Source organism: Puntigrus tetrazona, chromosome 23 (genome assembly GCF_018831695.1).
Source record: "Puntigrus tetrazona isolate hp1 chromosome 23, ASM1883169v1, whole genome shotgun sequence".
NCBI lineage: Eukaryota > Metazoa > Chordata > Actinopteri > Cypriniformes > Cyprinidae > Puntigrus > Puntigrus tetrazona.
In genome coordinates this window covers 6,679,040-6,706,357 of record NC_056721.1, presented here as the reverse complement: position 1 = coordinate 6,706,357, position 27,318 = coordinate 6,679,040, and the positions used below count along the sequence as shown (strand labels likewise).

Below are 27,318 nucleotides of genomic sequence, written 5' to 3'. Positions count from 1 at the left end.
CCTCAAGGCTCAGTGCTAGGACCCCTTACTTTTCAACCTTTACATGTTACCTCTGGGAGATATTATCAGGAGTCATGGTGTTAGCTTTCACTGCTATGCTGATGATACTCGGCTCTATATTTCAGCGCAGCCTGGTGATACACACCAAATTGAGAATCTAACAGAATGCATAGTCGATATAAAAGCTGGATGATGAGTAACTTCTTAATGTTAAATTCTGAAAAACAGAGGTGCTAATAATTGGACCTAAAAACCCCACATATAATAATCTAGAACACAGCCTATCACTTGATGGCTGCTCTGTTAATTCTTCATCATCAGTTAGGAACCTAGGTGTGCTGTTTGACCGCAATCTTTCCTTTGAAAATCATGTTTCTAGCATCTGTAAAACTGCGTTTTTCCATCTTAAAAATATATCTAAATTACGACCTATGCTTTCAACCTCTAATGCAGAAATATTAATTCATGCTTATGACCTCAAGGTTAGATTATTGCAATGCTTTATTGGGTGGTTGTTCTGCACGCTTAATAAACAAACTTCAGCTGGTCCAAAACGCAGCAGCCAGAGTCCTTACTAGAACCAAGAAATATGATCACATTAGCCCAGTTCTGTCAACACTGCACTGGCTCTCTATCAAACATCGAATAGATTTTAAAATCCTATTAATTACCTATAAAGCCCTGAATGGTTTAGCTCCTCAATACCTGAGCGAGCTCTTATCACGTTATAGTCCTGCACGTCCGCTGCGTTCTCAAAACTCTGGCCATTTGATAATACCTAGAATATCAAAATCAACTGTAGGCGGCAGATCATTTTCCTATCTAGCACCTAAACTCTGGAACAATCTCCCTAACTCTGTTCGGGAAGCAGACACACTCTGCCAGTTTAAATCTAGATTAAAGACACATCTTTTTAACTTAGCCTACACATAACACACCAACACACCTTTTATTATTCAAATCCGTAAAGGATTTTTAGGCTGCATTACTTAGATTTGCTGGAACCGGGAACACTACTCCTAAAATACCATGTACTTGTGACATCGTAAAAAGAATGGCATCTACGCTAATATTAGTCCTGTTTCTTTCTCAATCTGTTTTCACAGTTTGTATCCAGACTAGATGGTGGATCAGCACCCAGAGATTATGTTCATCAGAGACCAGAAAACCTAGATGCGCCCGTCGACAGATCACCAGATCCTGATGCACACACACACACGCACACACCAAGTCATTTACACTATATGACACAGCTGCGTTTAAAATTGAACTGGAGGTTAAGTGCTGGGCGTCCGGTCAGAGGAGAACTGACCCCAACTGAGTCTGGTTTCTCCCAAGGTTTTTTTTTTTCTCCATTCTATATGCATGGGGTTTTGTTTCCTTGCCGCTGTCGCCTCTGGCTTGCTTGGTTGGGGACACTTAACTTTGATTGATGTGCATTTATAGACAGTCGCTAAAAGCAGCCGGAGCCGAGCACCTCCGTAAACTCATCCAAAGCAACCAAAACAATCAGACATTTTTCTCATTTAGCACATTCTTCACTAAGAAAATAGATTATATCACACTTACAATAACAGAAAATCAACCCTTCACTTTGTCCTTTAGTCCAGCCTTACTCAGTACCCAGCTAATTCAGTTACAGTGTTTTGCAACCGTACGACAGGAAGAGTTCAATAAACTAATCGCCGAGTCTAAATCTGCCACGTGTGTATTAGATCCTATTCCAACTACATTCCTGAAAGATATATTACCAGCCGCTGGTGAACCTCTTCGAAATATTATTAACTCCTCCCTATCATTAGGTCACGTTCCCAACCCATTCAAATGAGCAATTATTAATGAACTAACTACAGACCCATATCAAATCTCCCATTTATATCAAATATATTAGAAACAGTTGTGTCTGCGCAGTTATGCTCCTTCTTCAGTCAGGTTTTTAGACCGCATTACTTACAATCACTAATGACCTGCTCTTATCCTCCGACCGAGGCTGCGTCTCGCTACTCGTTTCATTACATCTCACTGCTGCATTTCACACTATTGATCAGAATATTCTCCTGGAGCGTTTAAACACCGCTGGTGGACAGGGACAGGCTTTAAAGTGCTTTAAATCGTACCTATCAGACCGTTATCAATTTGTAGATATTAACGGTGGTGTGCCTCAAGGATCGGTTCGAGGCCCCTTACTGTTCTCTATATACATGCATGCTGCATCATTACAAAGCACATTTCACTGTTATGCACATGACACACAGCTACACATTTCATCTAAGCCTGATAAATTAACAGAGTGTGTTAAACGCATAAAAGACTGGCTGACTACAAATGTTCTTCTATTAAACTCTAAGAAAACAGAGGTGCTTCTTATCGGACCAAATTCATGTTTAAAGCACATTTCTCCGCTCAAACTACAATTAGATGGATGCGATATAAACGTTACTCCGACAGTTCAACACTTGGCTGTGATATTGGACAGCAACCTGTCCTTCCAACACCCTGTCGCTCACGTTACAAAATCTGCCTACTTTCATCTTAGAAATATTGCTCAACTCAGACGCGTGCTCTCTCTCTCTCACATGCAGAAAAGCTAGCTCACGCGTTCGTGACATCTAGAATGGATTACTGTAATGCGCTGCTCGCTGCTTGTCCAGCATCTTCAATAAACAAGCTTCAGTTAGTGCAGAGCGCACTACATACTCGTATAACCCCACTTTTATCCTCCCTGCACTGGCTGCCTGTTCATTTCCGGACTGATTTTTAAGTACTGTTACTGACCTACAAGGCTCTACATGGTTTAGCCCCCATTTCTCTGACCAGCCTTCTGTCACGCTCTTTAAGATCTCTAAACTCAGGGCTCCTGGTAGTTCCTCGTATAGCAAAACCGTCTACTAAAGGGCTGGTATCTTTTAGCATAAACCTACGCTTTCGTGATTCCCAATAGTATGAATGGCATTTCTGTCACATCCCCAATCTAGTTACTCTGGACCCAGTAAGATGACCTTCCTGCAATGACGTCGAGGAAAACTTCACCTTCCGTCTGGACTAATTCTAGCTTCAACTTTCTGCTTTGGAATTGAATTGAATATTGCACAAGTGTTACGCTACCTACTAGGCTTCTACAGCCTAACGGCAAAAATGAAAAGATCATTTCACAAACATCTGTGAAGATATTTTCAAGGTAACAACAGCTACAGACTAATGTTTGGAGCCACCTTTCAAAAGACATACATACATACAGGACTATCAAATTGGACATTCACAGACTCAACTATTGGTTTGGATTTGCTTTAAAACTGTGACACTCTTGAACATTTATGTCAAATTGAAGGCTTACTGAAGCCACCATTTTGCTTTGATCACAGCACACTCTTGCCCTTCTTCATGGTGTTCCATCACAGGTGTGCCCTTCAGGTTGGACCGTCATTTCATTTTTATAAATGCACAATGACCCAGCACACACACTGAATAGACCGTTAGGTTGTGTAAGGGCTATTTCAACAAGTCAAGAGGAATGAGTGGCCATCATTACTTCACGAAATCGAGATGGTTCCGAAAACTGGGTTTCCAGTGTCCTGGAGTGACTCACAAAAACCATCAAGGAAAGAAAGACCAAGACTCATCTCTGCTTTTTTTTTCGTTATGTATGTCACCAGCCCACACTGTGTTCATTAACGGCAGCTTTGATGCCATCAGGTGAATCTACACATTAGCAGACACGTCATGAAAATAAAGACAACTCTTTCAATGAGAAAGTGCATCCAAACTTTTGCTCTGTACTGTACATACAGGCATACATACAACGCGTGTTTGGGAATGGACAACAGTATACATCTAATGTCCACATTTGACATCTTTGGTTCCAACCGCCGTCATTTACCGACATCCAATCTCTATTGGAATGTTGTATGCCTGGTTCCCACTATCCGTGGAGGATTTCTGATGATGTTTTTTCTCCACCATTTCTTCACATATTTCTTTAGATGTGACCCCAACTCTTTCAATGATATTGTGTCCAAACTTTTGCTCTGTACTGTACATACATACATACATATTTGGAGTGGCTTTGGCCAACAGTACTACACACACATCACGTATGTCATTTATAGGGCCTTTTGTCATTTCAAACCTGGATCTTTTCTCTATTGAGCTGGTGCCCTGGTTTTTTTTTCGACTATCCTGCTATTTCTTCAAAATAGAACATGATGTACAGGTCTGGGGACTGGGCATTCTTTTCTGCATCCGGACAAACGACGCTTTGTCGTTGCTTTGCTGCTAAAATAAATCATGCATTACTCAGGGCCCCTCGTTTGAACCCTTTCTGCACTTATTCAGTTGTTGAAAAGATCACATGTAACACTCCAAAACTAAACCAAAGAACATGATGTAAGTAGGTCTGCTAACAGGGCCACTGCATTAATAACGACGTTACGTTCACGCGTCTTTGCTTTCCTAAATCATGCATTACATCCATCGTGTTTTTACAAAAACACTCACTTGCGATACCGTGCCAGGCTCCGTCACAGAGAGACTCTTCTGGTGCCAGACTGACCGAGAACTCTCCACCGCCGCCGCCGTTCACGGACACCGTCACCTGCGCGGAACAAACACACGCTTCAGACCCCGCCCGCTGACCCTAAAGCGCTTCCCTGCCGTCGCCTCACCTGGCCCTGCTTCAGATAGACGCTCAGCTGCGCGCTTTTCTTGGCTCCGGCGTGCAGCAGGAGGCCAGAGTCAGAAACCGGGCGCACCTCCAGCTGGATCTCCACATCCCGTCCCAACGCCAGCGATTCGTCTAGCGTTACAGAGAGGCCGCGTAAACAGAGTGCGCTCTACGCAACCTTTCTGAATGGCGTTTGACGGATGCTCACCCGTGGTCAGATATCCTCCCTCGCCGGAAAAGTACACCCCGGGCCGGAGGGGCTGCTGGTGGCAGGGCGTCACTCCCGCACTGTGAGAGGGGCTCGGCGACGGCACCTGGTTCACGTTCAGATCCCGCACGCAGCCTACAAAACCAGCCTGCGAGAAACAAACCACGTCGCGTCACAAACTCCGCTCATTCGCACTTATCATAATCCACTCCATATCACAATACGTGCGGTACATTTCGCTTTCATTTTTGACCATGTAAACGGGCTACGTTTTACAACTTACTTTTAATTACTCTACTTGTTGACGGACAATAGTTAGGGCTTGGCCTTTTTCCCTTGCATTCGTACTCATGTGACTGATAGGCAGCGATAGCTTTAACACACTGCATTCACACTAAAACGCACATACATTTCCATACATCACATGCTTTGTCCTGCTCTACAAACATCATTGACTGCGTCTATCAAATTATTTCAAAATGCTAGTGCATTTCACCGCAGCCACGATCAGCCGCTTCAGGACAAACGTAAAGCGCACGTTAAAGTCTGTTCAAGAGCCACAAAAGAGGATCCATTTCTTCTCCCACCCTTCTTTACCGTAGCTGCGCTGTGGTCCCAGGGAAGTCCACCGATATACAGAGGAGCGCCGAACGCGCTCTTCCCTCCGCCCGCCGCCCGCTTGTTCTGGCCGTCCAGACCGTCCGCTACCAGAGAGGCCCTGTCGGCCTCCACTCTCACAAACACCTGCACCGATACATTGACAAAATAAAGACGTCTAGACGACCACAAAACACAGACGCGTGTGCACAATCACAACTCCCGCGCGTACGAACCGTGTGCCACTGGCCGTCGGCGTATTTCTTTTTGCTGCGTATGCTGCTCTTCCTCTTCCCGCCGTTGATCGTCAGCACCAGATGGCCATCAGACACGGAGAGCATCATATTCCTCTGGCCTTTCCCTCCCGCCGCGTACAAAATCAGGCCAGTGGAGGAGTTTACGCGCACGTCCACAGAGATGTGCGGACTGCGGGTGGTGTTACACACACTTTTGGTCAACATTGCCGATTTTGCTCGGTACCGCACACATTATCATGATTTTCACATTTTTTTCACATTATTTCCATGACCTTTCTGTCATCTGACGCTCACTTCAAAGTTCAATAGTTACAACCGCCAATCGTTTCATAACCATGTTACATGTCATAGAAAAGTACATGTTTTGTGTGAGCCTCTTTTGGTTCATCGTTTATACTCACGCCTTGCTAAAAGCTCGAGGCAGCGCATCAAATCTCAGATGGCTGTGGGAGGAGCCGCTGAAATGATGAGCGCCCGCCTCTGGGACGGACATCTCACCCCGACACGAGTCTCGTGCCATTCGACTTCTCGAACTTCCTTGAGGCGTGTTCTATACATTTCACAAACATTACAAATAATATGGTTACCTACCATTAGGACAATAAGATATTTCAAAACAGTACTTTATGCCCTAACGCAAATTCATTTCATGCAAGCATCAAATATTTCACATGACAAAATAATGCTTCGTTATACATTTCATTTTTTTTTTTTTCAACATTCCTTTTAAAAAAGTACCTTGGTTTTCTTTCTCCGTGGCGAATCCAGAATTTCCAGTGGGACTGAAGAGGAGGGGCAGACAAATGTGTATTTGTATCCCTCTTCGGCATTTTTCATATCTTCTACGGTCTGGGGTTCGTTAGCTCTAAAAACACAATATCCTTAGTATTAAAAGCACTTCAAAGCATCACTTTCACAAAGTTTGGACATCCAAATACACATTTCGGTTGATAACCTTTTCCTCCATTATTCTCTACTTTTAAAGCGCCCCCGTTATGGATTTTGGAACGTGACCTTTCGTGTCATGTGTAACACGGCAACATTTTCAATCTGAAAGCGCGCATCGTATAAACTTTGTTGTCTCTCAAAACAAAGACGAGTCACTTGAAAAATCAATCCCAAGCCGTTTCATCTTCACATCTACATTGAAATTAAATGAAAACGAGCCGTCCATCAATCGCTGGTACAATCGTCGGTACAACTGTTTCTTCTTGTTGGACAATCCCAAACCCTAAATATTTTCAGAAATATTGCGTCGCTCACCTCTTGATGAACAAGTTACTGACGCAGCCGGTGAGGTTGGCGAGGCCGTCTGACTCGGGTGCGCCGCCCACATAAGCCATGTCGGTTTGCAGCGCCGTCCTGCTGTCGGCTGCGCTGACATTTACTCCTTCCTTCTCGAGAACGTCATCTATATAAACACGTAACCTAAACAAAAGGCGGAAATGTTCACAACTCTACAAACGTACAACCTTTTAGTGTAGAATATTATTATTGTGTCGTACCCATCTCCGGTTCGGTAAAATGCAACATAGTGACTGTTGTCGTCGTTGTACGTTTTCTGAGACTTGACTCCGTACTTTTCGGTACTGACCACTACGTGGCCGTCGTCTAACGCCACCTGACACCTGTCGCTCTGAGGGGACGAGATCAAACGTGACATTTGACGTAAAATAACACATTGTAGGTTAGACGCTCAAAATATCATTTGAAACGTTGCGCTGTCATTTGTACCTGGCCGCGGCGGTAAAACATGAGCCCGTTTTGCTGATCCGTTCTGAAACCAAAGCCAGCGTAGAAGCTGTCTGGATTCAGGACATCGTCCCTTCTCAAACCCAGGTAACCTTCACCGGTGAAATGAGCCTCCCGAGTGAACTGAGACGCAACGCAAAAGAGACACATGTCAGACGGGCTGGAAAACGGGGTCGGGAATCAAGGCGTTTACACATTCGCCTTCCCATTCTGAGTGACTTTGCCATCAACTCGTTAATATTCCGAGGCTTTGTTACGCATTGAAAACACATTTGGTGTAGGTCTTGCAACAATTCCCACATCCGGGTCTCATCCGTGTAAAATATGGGGACTACTTTAGATTATTAGGGAACTTGCTGATTATTAGCATGCCTATTACTAGCAAAATATTGCTTGCTTATTAGTAATCGAGGCACAGTTTAATGCCTTATCCTGCACGACCGTATTCTTACCCAATGCCTAAACGTGACTACATCTACCTTACTTGCAAAGAATAAGCAGTTCATAGGAGAAAAATAAATAACTCTTCGTTAACGTAAAATATATGTCATATACTAAGTGAAGACATGTACTGGAAATTACGTTGACATCAAAGTAAACGGTCAAACCCAAAGTCTGAACTGTTATGTTGGACAAGCGGCGGTTAAAAAGGTTTCTCAAAAACACCTTCGTAACGGCTGGATCAGAAGACCGGTTGCTTCACGCCACGGGCCTCTTTTTTCACAATTAACTGAGTGAATGCAGTCCTGTAACAAACGCAAGCAGAACTGAATGTACGGTCTGTAAGGAGGTCAATCAAAATCTGTAAATGCCATTAGACTATTCTGAGAAGGGATATCCAAAAGGAACAAAAGGACTTCAAAAAGACAAAAGCAACAGGGAGGGGTGGTGTTCTTTACTATGACACCCTCCTCGCCTCTGCTCCTCCTGCTGCCCAAAAGACTTGGCTTAAAGTTCATTAGGAATAAGGCATTATATGTCACCTGTCTTATGAACCTATTGTTCTTGACTCTCATGTTTGGTCTCATTTCAAAAGGTCTCAATTTCACTGTAATCACTTGGTAGAACTGTGCTCTGTTGAGAAGGAGGCGTGTCCTCCTTTTGGGTCTCTGAAAGCGTTCCAACCAGGTGTGACCAATTTCGGATCTCTTTGTCTAACTAAATTACAAGTATTTCGTACTGCCTGGCGGGAGAGTATCCCGTCATACAGAAAAGCATTACAAACCGCTACATCTTTATTCAGTACAGTAACTAAATTAACTAAAAATAAAACGTCAACAGATGCTAATATTCCCCAAGAGTATAGCAGTAATGACTTCATGAATTTCTTTACTTCTACGATTGATACCATCAGAGATAACATTTTAACTATGCAGCCGTCAGCTACAGTTTCACATCAGATAGTGAGCTTTAGATCCCCTCAGGAAAAATTACACTCTATTATTCTCTATTATAGGACAAGACGACTTGTACAAACGTGTTAAATCATCTAAACCAGCAACATGTACGTTAGACCCTATTCCATCTAAACTATTAAAAGATTTGCTTCCGCAAGTCATAGATCCCATTTTGAACATTATTCATTCATCATTGTCATTAGGACATGTTCCCAAAACCTTCAAACTGCCTGTAGTTAAACCTCTCATTAAGAAACCACATCTTGATCCCAAAGACTTAGTAAATTACAGACCAATCTCTAATCTCCCTTTTCTGTCAAAGATACTACAAAAGGTAGTATCCTCACAACTGTATTCCTTTTTTTAGACAAAAAATTGGTGTCTGCGAGGATTTCCAATCAGGTTTTACACCGTACCATAGTACCGAGACTGCTCTCATTACAGTTACTAATGACCTGCTTTTATCATCGAAACGTCGTGGTTTTATCTCGTTATTAGTGCTATTACATCTTAGCGCAGCATTCGATACTATCGATCGCAACATTCTCTTGGATAGACTACAAAACTATGTTGGCATTAGAGGAAGCGCCTTAGCACGGTTTCAATCGTACCCGTCTGACCGCTATCGGGTTTGTAGCACTAAATGAGGAGGTGTCATATCGCTCAAAAGTGAAATATAGAGTTCCTCAAGGCTCAGTGCTAGGGCCGTTACTTTTCAACCTGTACACGTTACCTCTGGGAGACATTATCAGAAGACATGGTGTTAGCTTTCACTGCTATGCTGATGATACTCGGCTCTAGATTTCAGCGCAGCCTGGTGATACACACCAAATTGAGAATCTAACAGAATGCATAGTCGAACTGGATGATGAGTAACTTCTTAATGCTACATTCTGAAAAAACAGAGGTGCTAATAATTGGACCTAAAAACCCCACGTGTAATAATCTACAATACAGTCTAACACTTGATGGCTGCTCTGTTAGTTCTTCATCATCAGTTAGGAACCTAGGTGTTCCTAGTTTCCATGTTTTTCCATCTTTAAAATACATCTAATTTACGACCTATGCTTTCAACATCTAATGCGGAAATATTCATTCATGCGTCGTTGGGTGCTTGTCCTGCACGCTTGATAAACAAACTTCAGCTGGTCCAAAACGCAGCAGCCAGAGTCCTTACTAGAACCAAGAAATATGATCACATTAGCCCGGTTCTGTCAACACTGCGCTGGCTCCCTATCAAACGTCGGATAGATTCTCTTATTTCTTATTTAATTACCTATAAAGCCCTGAATGGTTTAGCTCCTCAATACTCGAGCGAGCTCTCATCACATTATAGTCCCGCCCGCCCGTCCGCTCCGTTCTCAAAACTCTGGCCGTTTGATAACACCTACAATATCAAAATCGACTGCGGGCGGCACATCTTTTTCCTATCTAGCACCTAAACTCTGGAACAATCTCCCTAACTCTGTTCGGGAAGCAGACACACTCTGCCAGTTTAAATCTAGATTAAAGGCACATCTTTTTCACTTAGCCTACACATAACACCAACACACTGCATTACATTACATACATTGCTGGAACCGAGAACACTACTCCTAAAATACAACGTACTTGTGACATCGTCAAAAGAATGGCATCTGCGCTAATATTAGTCCTGTCTCTTTCTCAATCTGTTTTCACAGTTTGTATCCAGAGATTATGTTCATCAGACACCAGAACGCCTAGATGCGCTCTGTGGACCGATCACCAGATCCTGATGCAAGCACGCACGCACACGCACACACACCAAGTCATTTACACTATCTCAAAGATTTTTTTTCCTCCTTTCTGTACGGATGGGGTTTGGTTTCCTTGCCGCTGTCGCCTCTGGCTTGCTTGGTTGGGGACACTTAACTTCTAGCGATTATCGTTGAATCGATTACAGAGACCGTCTCTGCATTTAATAACAAATCGGTCACTCTCGTCATTATACATCCCTGTCATTGCATTCTTCTACCTTATACTGTACAGTGCTTTGATGCAACCCGTGTTGTTAAAAGCGCTATATAAATAAAAATGATGATTGATTGATTGATTCATTGTCTGGCCTGAGTATATAAGGAAAGTGACAAAACACACCAAGGCGCGATTCTGTAGCCAGACACTATGTACTTTTTAAAGACCAGGTATAATGACCTTTTAATTGGTGTACTGCTGATCAGTTGTGCAAATGTTTATCAATTATACCAATTTGGAAACTGTTCTTGCCTGGCAAAATAAACGTCCATCTCGGTTAACATAGAATATTGTCTGAAATCACTTTTCTAGTAGGATAGTGACTTCTGTGGTTTTCCGCATTGTTGGCGTGCTAGGGTGAGTCAGATCAACGATCGATGGATGGAGCCGGGGGCACGTTTTAGAGATCTTGACTTCTGGCCACCAAACTGGCTTAGCATGCTATCACTTAGGGAACGCATAAACAAAGTACTCTTTTTTTTGAGTCTATCGAGGAAACGGCTGCATTATAGTTAATTAATGATCTTAATTTAATCACGACTAGAGGGATCAGCGGTTACATTTAAATAAACATAACTAAAATCACCAAAGATTCCGTTACAAGTCCCAACTCTATGCTCACCAGCAGGTCGTCTGTGCAGCCGTAGCTGATCCCTGCGCTCTTCATGGTCTTCATTTGAACGAAGCTCCTCATGGCCTTAATGGTTCTGAAGCAGCCCTTTATGGAGCCGCGCTTCCCAAACACGCTCTTTAAACTGCAATGACGTGCGCAGAGAGTTAATTACACCGCGAGGATCGCAATACCACTTCGCTTCGGAAATCTCAGCATGCTCACCTCTCGGGCATCTCATCGTTTGGCACTCCGCCCAAGAAATATCGCCCCGTGAAGTTCAGCTCGTTGCTGGTAAGCGTGTAGACCTTTTGACGATCTAGCCTCACTAGCATTTCTTTTTTCGAAAGTTGAAAGATGACGTCCAACTGAAAACAACAAACGAAAACCGTCACACTTGGAGAACCGAGCAGACGGACTGGAAAATGCGGGAATTAATGGAGCTTTTTACTCACAAATTTCGCCTGCGCATTGCTGATTTTCAGTTTTGACTGCTGTGCTTCGGTTAAGTCCTTTAACGTTCCGTCGAGGTTATGGAAGACTTTCAAAAGACCTCCTTCCACAGCTATGCACACAAACTTATCCTGAGAAGGGAAAAAAAATACAAACGTTAACACATGATGATAACGTCATCATCAAACAAACAATCATAAATGCCAAGTTTTGCCGCCTGCGTCTCACCTGTCTCTGGAACAACAGGAGAATGCCGTTTTGTGAGATGAGTTTGACATGCTGCTCAAACAAACGGTCGTCCTTCTGAGTTTCAAACAAAACCTCGACGTAGCCCGAGCCGTCAAAATACACTCCATCAACTCCCCACTCGGGCGTATTTGCTGGCCTCTTCCTGTTTAAACACGTAAAGTGATCTTACAAGGAATGCACTCTCGCTATGGGGTTAACACAGATTGGATGATTTCATAAATAGGAAATAAATCCTCTCTGACCGTGAACAAGGGAGGTCAGATGTGGAATTCATTTGGAAAGTTTGCTCAAAGTTATAGAGGCTGATTAGTTCTTCGTTTAGACTTAATAACTCTAGGCAGCCCTTGAAGAAGTTAGGAGATGTCATGTTCAGATCCACCGGAGGCTGTGCGTGTTTGAGAGAAAGAGAAAGAAATTGTCAAAGTTTTGCTATATTCCACGCTATTCTAATGTACCGAAATGGATGGCAGTACATCGCGGATAATCAATGAATGGATATTCAAATTCTATACTTTTGGTAATGAGACGAGTGCACTGAAAACGCCGGATGAAGACAAAACTTGACCTCGAGCTACAACTTGATCGAACTGGAGCTTTTATCATTGATGAACTTCGCAACGACAACAATGCTGACAATCTGTGCTCTTACATAATGTTAAGAATCTTAAAAACACCCGTTTTCTAGTTTAACACATTTTAACATTTCAATCATTCATGTGATGCAAAGATGATTTTTCAGCATCATTACTCCAGTTTTCAGTGTCACGTGATCCTTTAATAATTGTATCGTTACAAACATTGTACCGTGCTGCTTTTTTTTCATGATTTAAACAAATTCTTTCTTTACGATAGCAAATATTTGTAAAACAACTTTGAAAGGTGTTTGCTTATCGGCTCTACTCACAGTGAATGTGTCGGGATAAGATCCGACATAAAACACAGTCTCTTCAGCCGGCAAGTTAAGCAAGCCTTTTCCTTCTCTCGCCTCCATGCTTTGCTTCACTATTTTGGTTTCCTCCAAGTTTATGGACATTGCCATCTGACCATACTGTAGAGTTCTGCACACAAAGAACACGCAATTGCAGTACAAGCACAGAGTAAATTACAGTGCGATTTCAGTAAAGTCCAAGCTCCACAGATACACGTGGGTAGTGATGGCGTGCACGTTTCCTACCTCTCCAGAACAATTTTGCTAAAGAAATCCTTATTCAAATCCTCCGTCATCAGCACCTGCGCTGTATCTTCTCCCAAATTGATGTACCAGCGCAGCTTCGATCCTTCCAGTGTCATTGCCATATAATCCTTTTTGGACTACAACACGCACATATTGCATATAACTAATCACGAACGACTCACGACAGCTTAATATGACGCGCGACGTATCATAAAGGTACACATATCTGTGAGGCACAGTGGCTTGGCTTACATCTTTGTTTCCAAGGTAGAGGACAAACTGGGGTTGGATGGTTTCAATTTGGCGTACTACACGTGTGTCACGTGGTAGCTTGATGTACATGTGGAGCGATGAATGGCCTGCCAGGTTGGCCACGTTACTGGGCGTCCTCACTTGTACTCCAGAGTCGCCGTTAAACTGCATCGACACGGTCACCTGAACAACAGAGTCCAGTCACCGCCTGAGGAAAAAACTGCTTTGGTGCTTTGACATTTCTGAAGAGCTGTACCTTGTTGGCAGCATTGCGAGCCTGTTCAATGAGCTGCCGGATCCTCTGAATGCTGTCGGAGATGTTGGACGACTGAAAAGAGGTGTTCTGCAGACCATCCAACTTCTTCATCAGCTGAGGAAGAGTGTCGCTCAGCGCCGCCACTGCGGGAACACAGAAACACGTTGGACTTGATGCGAAACGCCTTGATGTCGTGCCGACTCAGGAGAGCTTCCTCACACGCACCTGAGCTATTGGCATCATTGAGGGCTTTGTCGATATCGTCGCTGGTGGCATTGGAGTCTCCGTAGTGCTTCTGCCACTCCTCCAGCTGCTTCTGAATCGGAGCCAGCGCATTGCTAACATTAGCCACCGTATTGTTAGCCTCCTCCACGGCACTCTTAGCTGCGGCGATGTCACTGGCTATGTCTTCTGCGTCATTTCAACACATTTTCAACGATAATGTTTAGATCACGGTTCTTATTCAGCTAAGCTTGTCAGATAATAATTGAGGCGTTAATTATCAAAAACAGATAACTCTCAATTTTGTCATTGTGCATTCCAATTAATCTCAATCGAACTGCACTTGGGTTATTTTGAATGGGTTAAAAAAAAGGACAAAAAAACCCTGCTAACTACTACTTATAACATAATAAAAACACGATTTTTGCTAATTACAAAAATACATTTAAGCATTCGTTTACTTTCATTCAGTAAGGATGCGTTACATTTATAAAAAAGCGATGGTAGGTGATTTACCATCGCCCAAACACTAGTTAGATCCATGAACAATAAAGACTAAGGAGTTCTGACCTCGGCTGGCGTTGAGGCCACTCTGAATGTTCTTTAGGTCTTGGAGCATCTTCTCTTTCTTCTTTTCTGCATCCTGCAAACGTTTCTGTATCGAGTCCACGCGTGGTTTCAGACCTGCCAAAGATATAGTAACGGCCTGCATTAGACCAAGGTTCACGACAACATCAAAGATGTAGGCCTACCTTAAAAGAAGCTTTTGTTCTTACTTTGACTGCTGTTATTCAGTTCCTCTGCTTCCTTCACAAGCTCGTTACTCTGATTCTTCAGCGCAGCAGCATGCAGGGGCAGGTTTTTGTCCTTTATGTTCTAGATCAATAAACTTGTGTCACTAACTCGTGTCTTCAGAGCAATTAAGACCATCGATGTGCATAAATTGACTGTACCTCCAGAGCCTCAGCAGCAGCCTCATTGGCTTTTTTAGCTGCGGTCTCGGCTTCCAACACGCTGTTTATAATGTTAGTGTATGCGCGAGATGCGTTCAGAGCACGCTGTATGAAACCGTCTCGATTGGAGCCGGATATTAGACTGCACAATAAAAAAAAAAAAAACACACAATTTTACATACATTCATCATATTAAAAGGAGCTCATAATAGACAGACAGCTAAACTGACGTGGCTTCTTGTCCGATTAATAGACATAGCAGCTGTCTGTCATAGTCTCTCTCAAAATGTACCTGTCAATCGAAAATTTTCAACTCCTAAATGAATTTCTTTCCATAGTTATTTGTATATTATTTTAATATGGCCTTTACATTTTCTTAGTTTTGATCATATACATTTACTTCAGCAAGTTTGTGGACCCTTTATTTGCTGCCCTGTAATTACGTATAGGCACTTTACCCGTTTACATTGTACATGCATATATTTTACGTTTCATTTTATTGTCATTATTATTTTGATGTATATTTTTTGTCGTAAGTATTTCTTTTACATTTCAGCCATTCACTCTTACATTGAACTGATTGTTACTGTTACTGATTTGTACTGATTGTTTGTCTGTGCTATTGTATAATAAACAATGTCAAAACAACAATAATAAAAAAAAATGATTAACCAAAACAACAATATAAGCCCACCGCTACAAAATAGTCACACACCTGGAAAGATTATTGGCTAGCTGGTCCAGCATTTCGGCGTGTTTCTCTGCAGCTTCCACCAGGGGGATTTTATTGGCGGAGGGAGCGTATTTCTGCACCTTCTCAGCTAGAGGCTGCCTCGCTCCATCCAACTGAGCGGCCAGACGCTCATAGTCCTGACAGAGACGACGCAGCATGCATTAGGTTCGTTTCGAACGCACAAACGCCATAGTTCATTCTGCACACACAAGTCTGTACCTCTTTGGAGTCCTGAAGCATGGAGAGGAGGTCGTTGACCTGCGTCACATCATCCTCTGCCATCTGAAGCTGGTTCTCCACCTCCTTCTGCTTCTTCAGCAGGTTATTTACGGTGTTCTAGAAAAACGCAACAGAGAAATTCATTTATTCGCACTGCAATTCCGTTACGCTTTTCGGATTCAAATCCCAATTCGAAATCAATTCATTTAATGTGTGGCCAATTACACTTCAACTGATACTTAAATGAATACATTTTGCCCCACTTCCGTGTATGTGCGCGTGCTTATATAAATACCTGCAGCTGCTCCATGCGTTTCTCATTAATATTGTTGGCCTCTGTGGCGTTTGCCGTGTTTTTGACGGCTTCATTTATAGCGTCTCTCAGGTCCATCAGCTTTTCATTGAACTGGTTGAGCTTTTTTCTGATGTTCTCTGCCACGACCTCATTATTTAGTGTCCGGTTTGCAATCTCATTTTTCACACGATCTACCACTACAGAGAGACAACAACTGTAAAGGACAATCTTAAAACATGCAGACTTTTTAAAATGGCAATACAGTGCTGGGTTTCAGTTGTTTTTATTACTTTTTTAATGTATTATAACTGGGGCTTTGTGTTTCTTATGCGTTATAATGTGCATTTCAAAGTCATAGTTATACGGAATACGGCATAAAGGCTTCAATCAAATTTTTTGTATTTATATAGGGATATAGGAACAGGGAAAGGTTACAAAAAATTCATCAGATACATGCATGACAGTTCCATACTGTTACAGAATAAAATGAAAAAAAGAGTCCCCATTTTGTCCCTTACATTTGTTGGCCTGGTCCAGCTCGTTTTCTGCTAGCTTCTTCTGGAAGCTGAAGCCCCTGAAGCGCATGTCTCTGAGCATGGACTCTACCTCTGCTATTTTTCCAGCCACTTCCTTATCGTCGATGACCTTGGTCTCGTTCTGCGCCGTCCGGTTCACCTGCAGTATAATATCTGAGCAGATGCAGAAACGCTGTCAGTTGAATGCGCGTGAACGGCTAAACGTCTCGAGTGTTTTTATTTTTTTCAACCTTGCACATCTCCCATGATGCCTTTGATGAATCCAAGCAGGTCTTTTGCCCTAGTGTGCGTGGAGTTAGTGTTGTCCTCTAAATCGTTGCCTTTCTTTTGTGTAACTGAGGCCTAAACACAGGCACGCACGTACAGCTTTAGTCAATACGTTCAAATAAATAGGTCACAATACGTTCATCGGATGTTATTTTCTCATACCTTCTCTTCTAACTCTTTAATATCCAAGTCAGTGATTTGCAGCTCTCCCTCCAGCATACTGGCCTGATTCCTGCTCTTGTCCAGAGTGCTGTTGTAGTTTTTTATGGCATTCTTGGACAGATGTAGTCATTAAAAGTTCAAGTGAGACAAATTGTAAAATCTAAAGGTCTCAAAATCAGATAGCGTTGGTGTGTGTGTGTGTGTGTGAGAGAGGGTGAGACTCACAGCAATGCCCTGAATGGACGCATTGAGGCGGATTAGTTGAGCCCAGGCCATTGAGCTGGCGTTGAGGCTGCTCAGCTGATGAGCAATGGACCGATAATGTTCGTTTACATTGTCCAGATCCTCCAGCAGCGCTATCACACAGCTGTCACAGGCTAAAAACAGAATGCACAACATCATCATCATCATCATCATCATCATCTGATGCATGAAATGAACTACAACCCACATTTCTTCTATTAAAAACATTGTGATACTGTTAAACATAACTAAAATAGATGTTTTCTATTTGAATGTGTTTTACAATAATCATATTAATCATAGTGCTGTCAAATGATTAATCACGATTCAATTGCATCCATAATAAAAAAAAAACAGTTTTTGCGCGCATAATGTAATGTGTATATTTGTTATGTATACTGTATATACACAAACACACGCATGTATACTTTTAAGAAAAAAATTTATATTATATTAAATATTTTTATTTGTGCTGTCAATTAAATGCATTTAATTGCATCGAAAATAAAGGTTGTTTACATAATATGAATGTACTGTGTATACGTTTTATGTATATATGAAAAACAAACAAATGCATGCACATATAATTTAATAAAATATATGTTTATATATTCACTATATATATATATATATATATATATAAATAAAATTGTATATACATGTAAATATTTTCTAATTAAATACTGAATGTATATGTATTTAAATATAATAAATATACACGGTACACACGCATAAACTTATTTTGAATTTTATTAACCACGATTAATTGTTTGACAGCAATTTAATGCATACGTACTGAATAAAAGTATTCATTTCTTTCGGACGAAAAACAAAATGAGCTCAAATTTTCAACACTGAAAAGCAGTGTAACGGAGTAACTGTAATAAATGAGTGGCTGATTCAATGAAGTGCATTCATGGACAAATGAGGGACTGAATGAAGTGTGCCGTGCTGTGAAGCAGTACTCACGCTGACAGTGCACATCTGCTCCATGAAGCACAGGGACGCTGTACTTATTAAGACATGTGTCACACTGCTTCCCCGTCAGACCTGCCGCACAATGACACTCTCCTGTGCGAGGGTCACAGCGGCCTCCTCTACACTCACACTCTGCAGACCACACAAATACATCAATACAATCAACTCAGAATGTGACGTATTCCATGTTCTTTTGGTGTATAAGTGCTTTTGACTCACTCCTGCAGCCATTAGGACTGTATCCCCAGTAACCTGGAGCACACTGGCGGCAGTTAGGTCCATTCACCCCAGGCTGACAGGCACACGTGCCCATTACAGGGTCGCAGGGTTGAACCAACGCGGCTGCTGCATCACAATCGCACTTACGGCAACCGTGGCAGGTATCGAAGCCAAACGCCCCATTCTAAACAAAACAAAACGATCATCAACCTCCGAGACAAAACGATAAAGATAAAACAGAAGCAAGCGTACCTCACAGCGGTCACAGTGGGCTCCCACCACACCAGGTTTACAGTGGCACTGCCCCGTGTGAGGGTCACAACGTTCAGTGCCACAAGGAGAACAGTTGCATTCTGGGTAATACAGGCAAGAAATAAGGCAATCATGACAACTCTGAAAACATGGATTACCACCCAGATTGGATAAATAGAATTTTTTCCAAATGTTTCTTACGAGTGCAGTTCTTGGCAGTGACGGCATCCCCGTAGAAACCCGGGGCACAGATCTCACAGTGTGGCCCGGCGGAGTTGTGCATGCAGCTCTGACACTCGCCCGTCAAAGAGTGGCAGTCGCTGAACAGCATGTTGGGGTCTGAGTTTCCATTGCAGTTGCACGGCTGGCATGTGCTGCCAATCACCATTGGGTTTCCATAATGTCCTGGGGCACATCTGCATTAGGTAAAAAAAAAAAAAAAAAAGAAAAGAATTACAAAATATTTTATATATATATATATATATATATATATATATATATATATATATATATATATATATATGAATAATAAATGAATATTCAATAATTAGAATTCAGTACTTTGCATTAGATTTATATTTAATCATTGAGCACACACTTATTCACATTAAATATTTATTTGTTTAATTCAATAAATTACATTTAAATGTACCATGTTATATAATAATTTAATACACTAATTTGTGCCCAACAATATAAATTGTGAATACATTTTTTGTTCTCATAAATAGGACTTATAAATGTACTGTGTATTGTTATGACTGACGGGTCTGAGGCGTGCGGATCCATTAGCTGGCTTTTATTCAACAAAGGCATGGTCAAAGCAGGCAGACGTCAAAAATCACAGCAAACAGGAATATCAGTGGAAAGGCAACAGCAAAACCCTAAATCAGGCAGGGGTCGGGTCTGACAATCCAAGAATCAAAGATAGGCAGGGTCAAAGCCAAAAGAACATCAACAGGGTAATACAAGGCTAGGCTAACTATAACAATGCTCCCTGAAGGTGAGAGGCCTGCTTCAAGAGCGGACTTCAGGGTCAGAAAAGGCTTTGGGGGGGACATGAGGACAAGAAAGTCCTTTGGGGCCGGCTTGTGGTCTTGAGCGGGCACTGGAGTGGATTGGTGGACAGGAATGGGCTCAGGAACAGATCTGTGGACTGATGTAGGAAGTGACCAGTGTGTAGCCCAACCGCCATTACAGGAAGCACAGTGGATGGAGCACAGTGCACTGTCTCAGGAATGATTTGTGCTGAAGCATTGGGGATACCTCACTGATATCACTGGTGGGTCCACCAGACTGGATGTCATTGTCAAACGCCTTTGGAATGCCCTGGTGTCCTCAAATGCGGTAACCACAATTCCTGGAAATCCTGGAGAGGCATCTATAGTGGCCGAGAACTGGGGCTCTGGGAAGGTGGCCATCTTGGGCGGTGGCTCTGGGAAGGCGGCCATGGCGTGGTATCTTGGCTGAGAGATCAGGGTTGGTAGCCACCTTGTGCACAGGCTCCGCTGGCAAAGCCGCCGTTACAGGGGTTGATGTGGTATCCCCCACAATACCTAGCGTGAATGCTGACCCCACAGTCACTAAGGCAAACTCCACAAACTGTGCAAGTGACCCACATGGACCCCCATGAACAAGTGGTTGATTTATTCCCTCGCAAAAGAAGTCAATCAATAAATTGTCAGGTAAGTCTTGAGTGGCAAGCAAGGTCTAGATACTCTTGGATATAATCCCCAAGCGATCGGGTGCCCTGCTTGAGGGGCGGCAATGACGTAGCGAGGCACATACCTGGCCACGGATCGTATGAAAAGCCGCTGGATCCTGTTTTGATAGAGCATTCTGTTATGACTGACGGGTCTGAGGCGTGCGGATCCATTAGCTGGCTTTTATTCAACAAAGGCATGGTCAAAGCAGGTAGACGTCAAAAATTACAGTAAACAGGAATATCAGTGGGTAGGCCATAGCAAAACCCTAAATCAGGCAGGGGTCGGGTCAGACAGCAAACAATCCAAGATTCAAAGACAGGCCGGGTAAATCCAAAAGAATATCAACAGGGAAATACAAGGTCAGGCTAGGCTAAGTATAACAATGCTTCCTTCAGGTGAGAGGCCTGTTTCAGAATTTATAGTCCTCAGGAAGTAGGAACAGGAAGTAGCAGCAGAGAAAGCGCTCACAGTTCATCCAGAGGTTAGGGCTCCCTCTGCTGCCTTGGCGTAACATGTGTATGTGTTATGTATATATAAATATACACACATGCATGTATATATTTAAAGGAAAAAAGTATTTATTTCTAATATAATTTATATTACATTTTCCTTTATTTTATATATATATATATATATATGGGTATTTATAAATAATAATAACATTAAGTATATATTATAAGTAATCATAACTGTACCTCTCACACTTGGATCCAGCATAGCCAGGCCTACATAAACACTGCATATGATTGGGCTTCTCCACACAGCGAATGGCAAAACTGATAACAAGATCAAACAGATGACATCCTTTAATTTAAAAATGAGTAAAAGCAGAAACTAGAAAAGGAACCAGGAAGAAAAAAAATACACAGACACATTATATTCCAAGCGAATTAAAAGATTAACATTAAGAAAACAGGAAATAAAATATTAGTGGTACAGATGATGAAATATGACAAACTGACTTGTTTGAAGCCACTTGCAGCGGGCAGGGACAGCTGGAGCAGGACGCGGCGTGGCCATCAACAGTGTTGTTCCCATGAAAACCGCCCAGGCACTGTTCACAATGATTTCCAGCCGTATTGTGGCGGCAGTTCTGCACACGAAGAGTTACATTTTCAGAAAACACTCTAACTGAATCTAGAGTTGTGCTACAACATCCACTCTTGGAACTTCTAAATGTCTTTCTCAGGATCTTAATCCTCAATTAGATTCACTGTTTGAAGTTTGCCATTTTACTATACCCAGTGAAATCTGAAATTAGTTATATATTGCCATGTTTAGGTCTGTTATGTGATTTATATGTGACTCACCACACAAATGCCAGAGCCATCCAGACACTCATCAGAGTGACCGTTACAGCTACAAGGCACACACTTCCCGAGGAACAGCCCTTTAGTGTCTCTGTAGTAGCCTGGAGAGCATTTCTGAGTGAAGAAGATAAGCAATTAACTTTTTATTAGAAATCATTTTAAACATTTACACAATATTGTTTTAACTTACTTGTTTTCCACGTTTAAAAAAAGTAAGAAAAGTAAGTGCGTGAAATCATTTGTTTCTGCTAAAGCGCACTACCTGACAGGAGTCTCCCAGATAGTTTCCTGGGCAGAGACAGATTTCAACATTGTTTGCGTGTCGACCGGTGGGGAGGTGTTCGGCCCCCTCCAGCACAGCAGCACGCAGTGACACAGACTGGGCCGACTGAGAGTGCAGAGCTCTGATCTGCAGGGACTCCAGCGCCACCAACACCATCATCAGCTCCTCACGGGACACAGCGTTCCCCGTCTGAGCGTGCCTGAAACTCTCCTGCAACGAGACACAGGAAACTGTGCATTTGCAGAACTGGTTTGTGAAGACTTTTATTAGAGTCTGGGACAAAGTTCTTCACCTCCACCAGGTGAACGATTCCCTTGTGAGGGTCTTCGGGAGAGGAATATTCTCTTTCCATGTACACCAGGGTCATCTGATTCCCCTACAAACAAAGACTCTGACAGTTAGGCCTCAAGTGAAAAACTAGGTAACACTTTCTATGAAGCCTGTATTCATAATACAGTATAAGGGTATTCGTAAAGCATTCAAATGAATGCATAATGCACTATAAATATCTTTATAATATGCTGTATCATCTCATGAATATTCATAAGAACGGTTTACCTATTTGTGGTTATCTCTTTTAAGGCTATGATCATTTACAACCACAAATTCTTGGTAAACTTAACAGAACTAGTACCTTGAGTATAACGTCAGGCCGTGTGGTCTCAACGATCAAAAAAGCATCCCCTCTCATGGTCTGCGTATGCAAGCGATAGCGCAGATAGCCTCCGTAGGATGACACCTAAAGAAAACAAACAAAAAATCAGCTCAAGACAAGAATTCACCAGCATCGTAAGACTGCGCTAAGCCTGTGTTTAATCTGACCCTCATCAACAACATTTAGCACCAGCCTAAACAAGGTGCGCACGAGTTATCAGATAGTTTGTCTGACCCTCATGTTTGCTGTAGCATTAATGCGAGTTATCTGATGGAGATTGAGTTCAGCTGCCCGTCTGGCCCCTTACTGTCTGACCGCTGGCTAACCCATAAGCTCGGTGGAAACATATGTCACGGCAGCTGTCACGTCGTCACGATAAGACTCATATAGGATGTAAAGTCTAGGTGTAGAAGACCTATGCATTTCACTGCTCTAGTTGAGTGGGATGTTTGAAATTGTGACTATCACAGATTGCAGAGGACTCACTTTATCGCCGAGGTAAGCGCGAGGAGCGTGCCAGTGGAGGTCTTGCGAGACGTCGGGTACGTCACTCAGATCAGCCTCCACCAGGTCTTGATCGAGATACGTGGAGACGGGAACTTCCTGTCTGTCGCTTCTCAACAGTACCCAGCCAGCCATGTCCGTGATCTGTAGGGGCGCAAGATCAAAGCAGAGGCACGAGTTAGTTTATTTTCACATTTTCACAGACATTTCATCTACTATATCATTGAAAAAAAGTAATAACCGGCAGTTCAAGCAAGTCAGATGTTGATTCATATGAATACTTGTGTGACTATTTATACAATGTCCTTACTACCTTTCTAGGCCTTGATCGTGTCAGTAGTTTTGCTGTCTATTCAGGTTCAGAAAGCTCTGGGATTTCATCAATATTCGTTTGTTTTTAGATGAACTATCCCTTTAAAAGACCCAGCTCTGCACAACCACTGGTTGTTTTTGTGTGTAGCTTGTTGTGACAACTTAACATATATTAATATGACATTGTACTATGACTGGATATTCGATCCCAGACTGGAAGTGCCATGATAAAAACTTCAAAAAGGCCTACCAGTTGACCAATCCTTATATTTTGTAACTGGTACATTGCTACAAACTGCAAACATTTTATGGACAAATAAGAATAAGAATAATAATCCCACTTTCTAATACATATAAGTGGTCAAAAGAATAAGATGACATTAATTTAACAAGAATCCATTAAACTGATCAAAAGTGGAGGTATTCAACAAAGAAACCTGTACCACAAGTACCAAAGAAAAATGTACCACAGTTTCCACAAAAACATGTTTTTACAAAAATAAATGGTTCAAATCAGGATCTTGTGACATTGAAGACTGGAGTAATGATGCTAAAAATTCAACTTTGGCCTTACAGAAATAAATTACATTTATTAATATAAATATAATAATATAAAATGTTTTTATTTGTATAACTGTTTTACTGTAATTTGGATAAACGGCTTGAGAATAAAATATTTTTTCTTTGTTTATTAAACAACATCTCCTTTTCTCCGGTCGAGTACCTCACTCCTCCGTTTGTCAGAGCTTTGGCAGCGGTCAGTGGCTCCAAAGCAGAAGCACTTGGTGCAGCCTTTAGCATTAGTGGGGTCCAGATGAAACGTTCCCAGCTTGCACTGGTCACAGCGAGAGCCTTCCACATTTTCCTGAGAGACAACAGACACCATCACTGATATAACAAATCAGGGAGATTCTTGAATTTGACATCATTGCACGACAATAATATTCACATATAATATGAGAAGGGCACCTTGCATAAACAGCGCCCGCTAAAGGAGTCACAGACATCTTTCTCAGTTCCTGCCTCGCTGCAGTCACAAGGTCTGCAGTTAGGGTATCCATAAAAACCTGGGGAACACCTGTCACACTGTCGGCCAACAATGTTGTTTCTGCACCTGAGGAGGGATGCAAATAGCGTGATGTATATATGTATGTGTTGTAGCTGTGTTCCTACTGTGCCCGAACAAAACCAACAAGCTCTCGTGTTGAAAGAGGGAATGTGGTTAACTAATGCGACAACCTTCTGTGACAAAATATGGGTATTATCCAAAAACAAGCTCTTGGCTTGGGCCTAATGCATTCTTTCCAACTATATCTAAGCAACCTGTCATAGTTGTTCATTTATCTAAGTATAGTTAATGAACGTGACCTCAGTGGATGATGCATGAACAGTTATAATTTACGACATACTCTCTAAGTGCACAGATGATGGAGAGAATAGGCAGCTCAAAGTCAGAGCAAGCTCAACTCCTGCCTCCCTGCGGATTTTAAACAATGCCTAATCAAAAGACGTGCAGCCAATGGACTGAAATAAAATCTGCTAAAAATAAATATACCTCTGGAATTCCTGCAGTTAATCCTTATATAGACAGTATTGTTATAACCAGAGACAGTAGTTAATAATATGAGCCCTTCAGGCAGCGCTTCACAGAAAAATGTTTGGCTCAGGCGTAAAAGGTCAGTTGTAAACACTCCATTCCAATCCAAACGGCTTCACGTCAGGGCAGACATGTTTGGTCTCACAAATTTTAAGAATTTAACAGGATAATTTTGATTGTTCACTGTATTACATGGTTGAAACAAGTACAGGATTTGTAAGATGGTTTTAAGCTTTACAATCCTCCTGTACAACTTGACAAAACAAAGCTACAGAAATAATGGGGAAAGAACTATTAACAAAAACAAAAAAATAAGGTGGTTAAATAAGGGTAAAAATAAGAATATTAAAAATAATTTTCTTTACATTTATTTATTTTGCATTAAAAACTGACTGAAATTAAAAAAAAGGATATATTTAAATACTAAAATTACTAAAAATGAAAATACAGATTAAAGTAAAAAAATATATATACATAATGAAGTTAATTTAAATATATTGTTTTTATGTATTTATATGGAATAGGACTGTGTATAATGTATTGTATTAATATAATAAATACTACCATAGTACATACAAATGAACAATATCACTGATAGAGAATTAATGATGAAGAAATGATATAGGTTTTAGCAGTAAAGGTGCAGTTAGGAAGGAAAGCAGAGATCAGAACTAGAATATATCCTTAAGATATCACCATGCGTGTGCGTTTGTCCTGCTGTACTGTACCTGCACTGGCCGTTGTGAGTGTCACAGCCGATCTCCAGTGAAGCCACCCCAGGCCTGGAGCAGTTACACATCTCACACCCCACCAGAGGATGGCAGCCAAACGTCTGGGGTTCACAGGTGACACAGTCCGGCTGCAGGGTCCGTGGAGGACAGATACACTCGCCCGTCACGGGCTCACACAGACGAGTACCGCAGTTACACGCTAGAGAAAACCAAACAATATCAGCCACCTGTCCATTAACCCACAGTTCCAGCAAGTGACCGGTGATACTCACGTCTACAGTTGGGGAAGCCGTAGTATCCCGTGGCACACTGGGAACAGTCTCGGCCAATCACGTTGGGTCTGCACTTGCACTGGCCCCCGAAGGTCTCGCAGGTATCGCTCTCGGCGCCCACTTCATGACAGCCACAGGGCACAGCGCCGTTATTGAAGAACGCAGACAGAGATACGGCGGAGTTACGACAGAACGGAGGCGCTGTGGACGGGCTGAGAACAAAGAGGAAATGTTAAGATCAAAGGCACTTTAATAATGATTTATCAGGATCTGTTCATGAACAATATATCTGCACCGTATTATCAGCCATATTAGATATTTATTTACTGGAATTACTTAATAATTAATATCATTGTATAGAATTGTGTGTCTTTGTGGCATTTTAAGCTTTTATGAATTAATTAAATGTAAATATTTATCATATCATACTATAGATTACAAAATAAGCGTTTCATACTGTGCTTTATGTTTTGATCTGAATAGTGACTTAATATTATTAGTATTTTTTAGTGCTGGGCAAAAGTTTTTGTTTATATAATGTGTGTGTGTGGATACTGTGTGTTTCAGTTTTCTTTTTAGTTTAAGTTGTAATAATTAGTTAATTTTTATCTCTATCAAGCGTTAATTTCGTTTAATTTAAGATTTAATTTTATTACCCAAGCAAACTAAAAATTCAAAACATTTTCTTCTACAGGTAATACATATACTAATATATATATATATATATATATATATATATATATATATATATATATATATATATATATATATATAATTATGATCTAGAATTTTTATAGTATTTATTCCTACACGTATACAACATACAAATGTATAAGTATCATACTTTATGTAAAAGCTGTTTTGACCACAGTTGCTGATGAAGTCGTAGGATTTGTCCAGGGGCTCCTCAGACAAAAAGCTGGTGCTGTAAGTGCTCTCTGGCACCACCAGCACATAGTCCTGAAACACAAAAGAGAAAAAGAAGCGTTATTGTTACTGTCAACTCATA

At 41.7% G+C, this 27,318-nt stretch overlaps 1 protein-coding gene across 2 annotated transcripts in view; it reads right to left on the bottom strand.

Moving 5' to 3' along the window:
* The window catches only part of lama5 (laminin, alpha 5), a 67,790-nt gene that overhangs the window by 2,310 nt on the left and 38,162 nt on the right, over positions 1-27,318 (bottom strand). For both annotated transcript variants that reach the window (XM_043224765.1, XM_043224766.1), the window contains exons 33-78: positions 27,154-27,269; positions 26,310-26,521; positions 26,035-26,236; positions 24,679-24,823; positions 24,434-24,574; positions 23,380-23,541; positions 22,873-22,977; positions 22,531-22,614; positions 22,218-22,448; positions 21,956-22,069; positions 21,608-21,738; positions 21,341-21,421; positions 19,141-19,355; positions 18,940-19,040; positions 18,688-18,871; positions 18,460-18,600; positions 17,473-17,624; positions 17,248-17,358; positions 17,049-17,160; positions 16,801-16,971; positions 16,283-16,479; positions 15,988-16,104; positions 15,751-15,905; positions 15,036-15,177; positions 14,859-14,958; positions 14,653-14,766; positions 14,086-14,271; positions 13,861-14,003; positions 13,605-13,787; positions 13,353-13,489; positions 13,083-13,236; positions 12,421-12,563; positions 12,158-12,320; positions 11,932-12,060; positions 11,702-11,844; positions 11,489-11,621; positions 7,457-7,597; positions 7,228-7,358; positions 6,986-7,150; positions 6,461-6,587; positions 6,124-6,272; positions 5,702-5,891; positions 5,466-5,612; positions 4,869-5,016; positions 4,662-4,792; positions 4,495-4,591 (exon numbers count right to left, since the gene is read on the bottom strand). In XM_043224765.1, the coding sequence (XP_043080700.1) occupies positions 4,495-4,591; positions 4,662-4,792; positions 4,869-5,016; positions 5,466-5,612; positions 5,702-5,891; positions 6,124-6,272; positions 6,461-6,587; positions 6,986-7,150; positions 7,228-7,358; positions 7,457-7,597; positions 11,489-11,621; positions 11,702-11,844; positions 11,932-12,060; positions 12,158-12,320; positions 12,421-12,563; positions 13,083-13,236; positions 13,353-13,489; positions 13,605-13,787; positions 13,861-14,003; positions 14,086-14,271; positions 14,653-14,766; positions 14,859-14,958; positions 15,036-15,177; positions 15,751-15,905; positions 15,988-16,104; positions 16,283-16,479; positions 16,801-16,971; positions 17,049-17,160; positions 17,248-17,358; positions 17,473-17,624; positions 18,460-18,600; positions 18,688-18,871; positions 18,940-19,040; positions 19,141-19,355; positions 21,341-21,421; positions 21,608-21,738; positions 21,956-22,069; positions 22,218-22,448; positions 22,531-22,614; positions 22,873-22,977; positions 23,380-23,541; positions 24,434-24,574; positions 24,679-24,823; positions 26,035-26,236; positions 26,310-26,521; positions 27,154-27,269 (6,676 nt within the window). The remainder of the gene's footprint in view (positions 1-4,494; positions 4,592-4,661; positions 4,793-4,868; positions 5,017-5,465; positions 5,613-5,701; positions 5,892-6,123; positions 6,273-6,460; positions 6,588-6,985; positions 7,151-7,227; positions 7,359-7,456; positions 7,598-11,488; positions 11,622-11,701; positions 11,845-11,931; positions 12,061-12,157; positions 12,321-12,420; positions 12,564-13,082; positions 13,237-13,352; positions 13,490-13,604; positions 13,788-13,860; positions 14,004-14,085; positions 14,272-14,652; positions 14,767-14,858; positions 14,959-15,035; positions 15,178-15,750; positions 15,906-15,987; positions 16,105-16,282; positions 16,480-16,800; positions 16,972-17,048; positions 17,161-17,247; positions 17,359-17,472; positions 17,625-18,459; positions 18,601-18,687; positions 18,872-18,939; positions 19,041-19,140; positions 19,356-21,340; positions 21,422-21,607; positions 21,739-21,955; positions 22,070-22,217; positions 22,449-22,530; positions 22,615-22,872; positions 22,978-23,379; positions 23,542-24,433; positions 24,575-24,678; positions 24,824-26,034; positions 26,237-26,309; positions 26,522-27,153; positions 27,270-27,318) is intronic.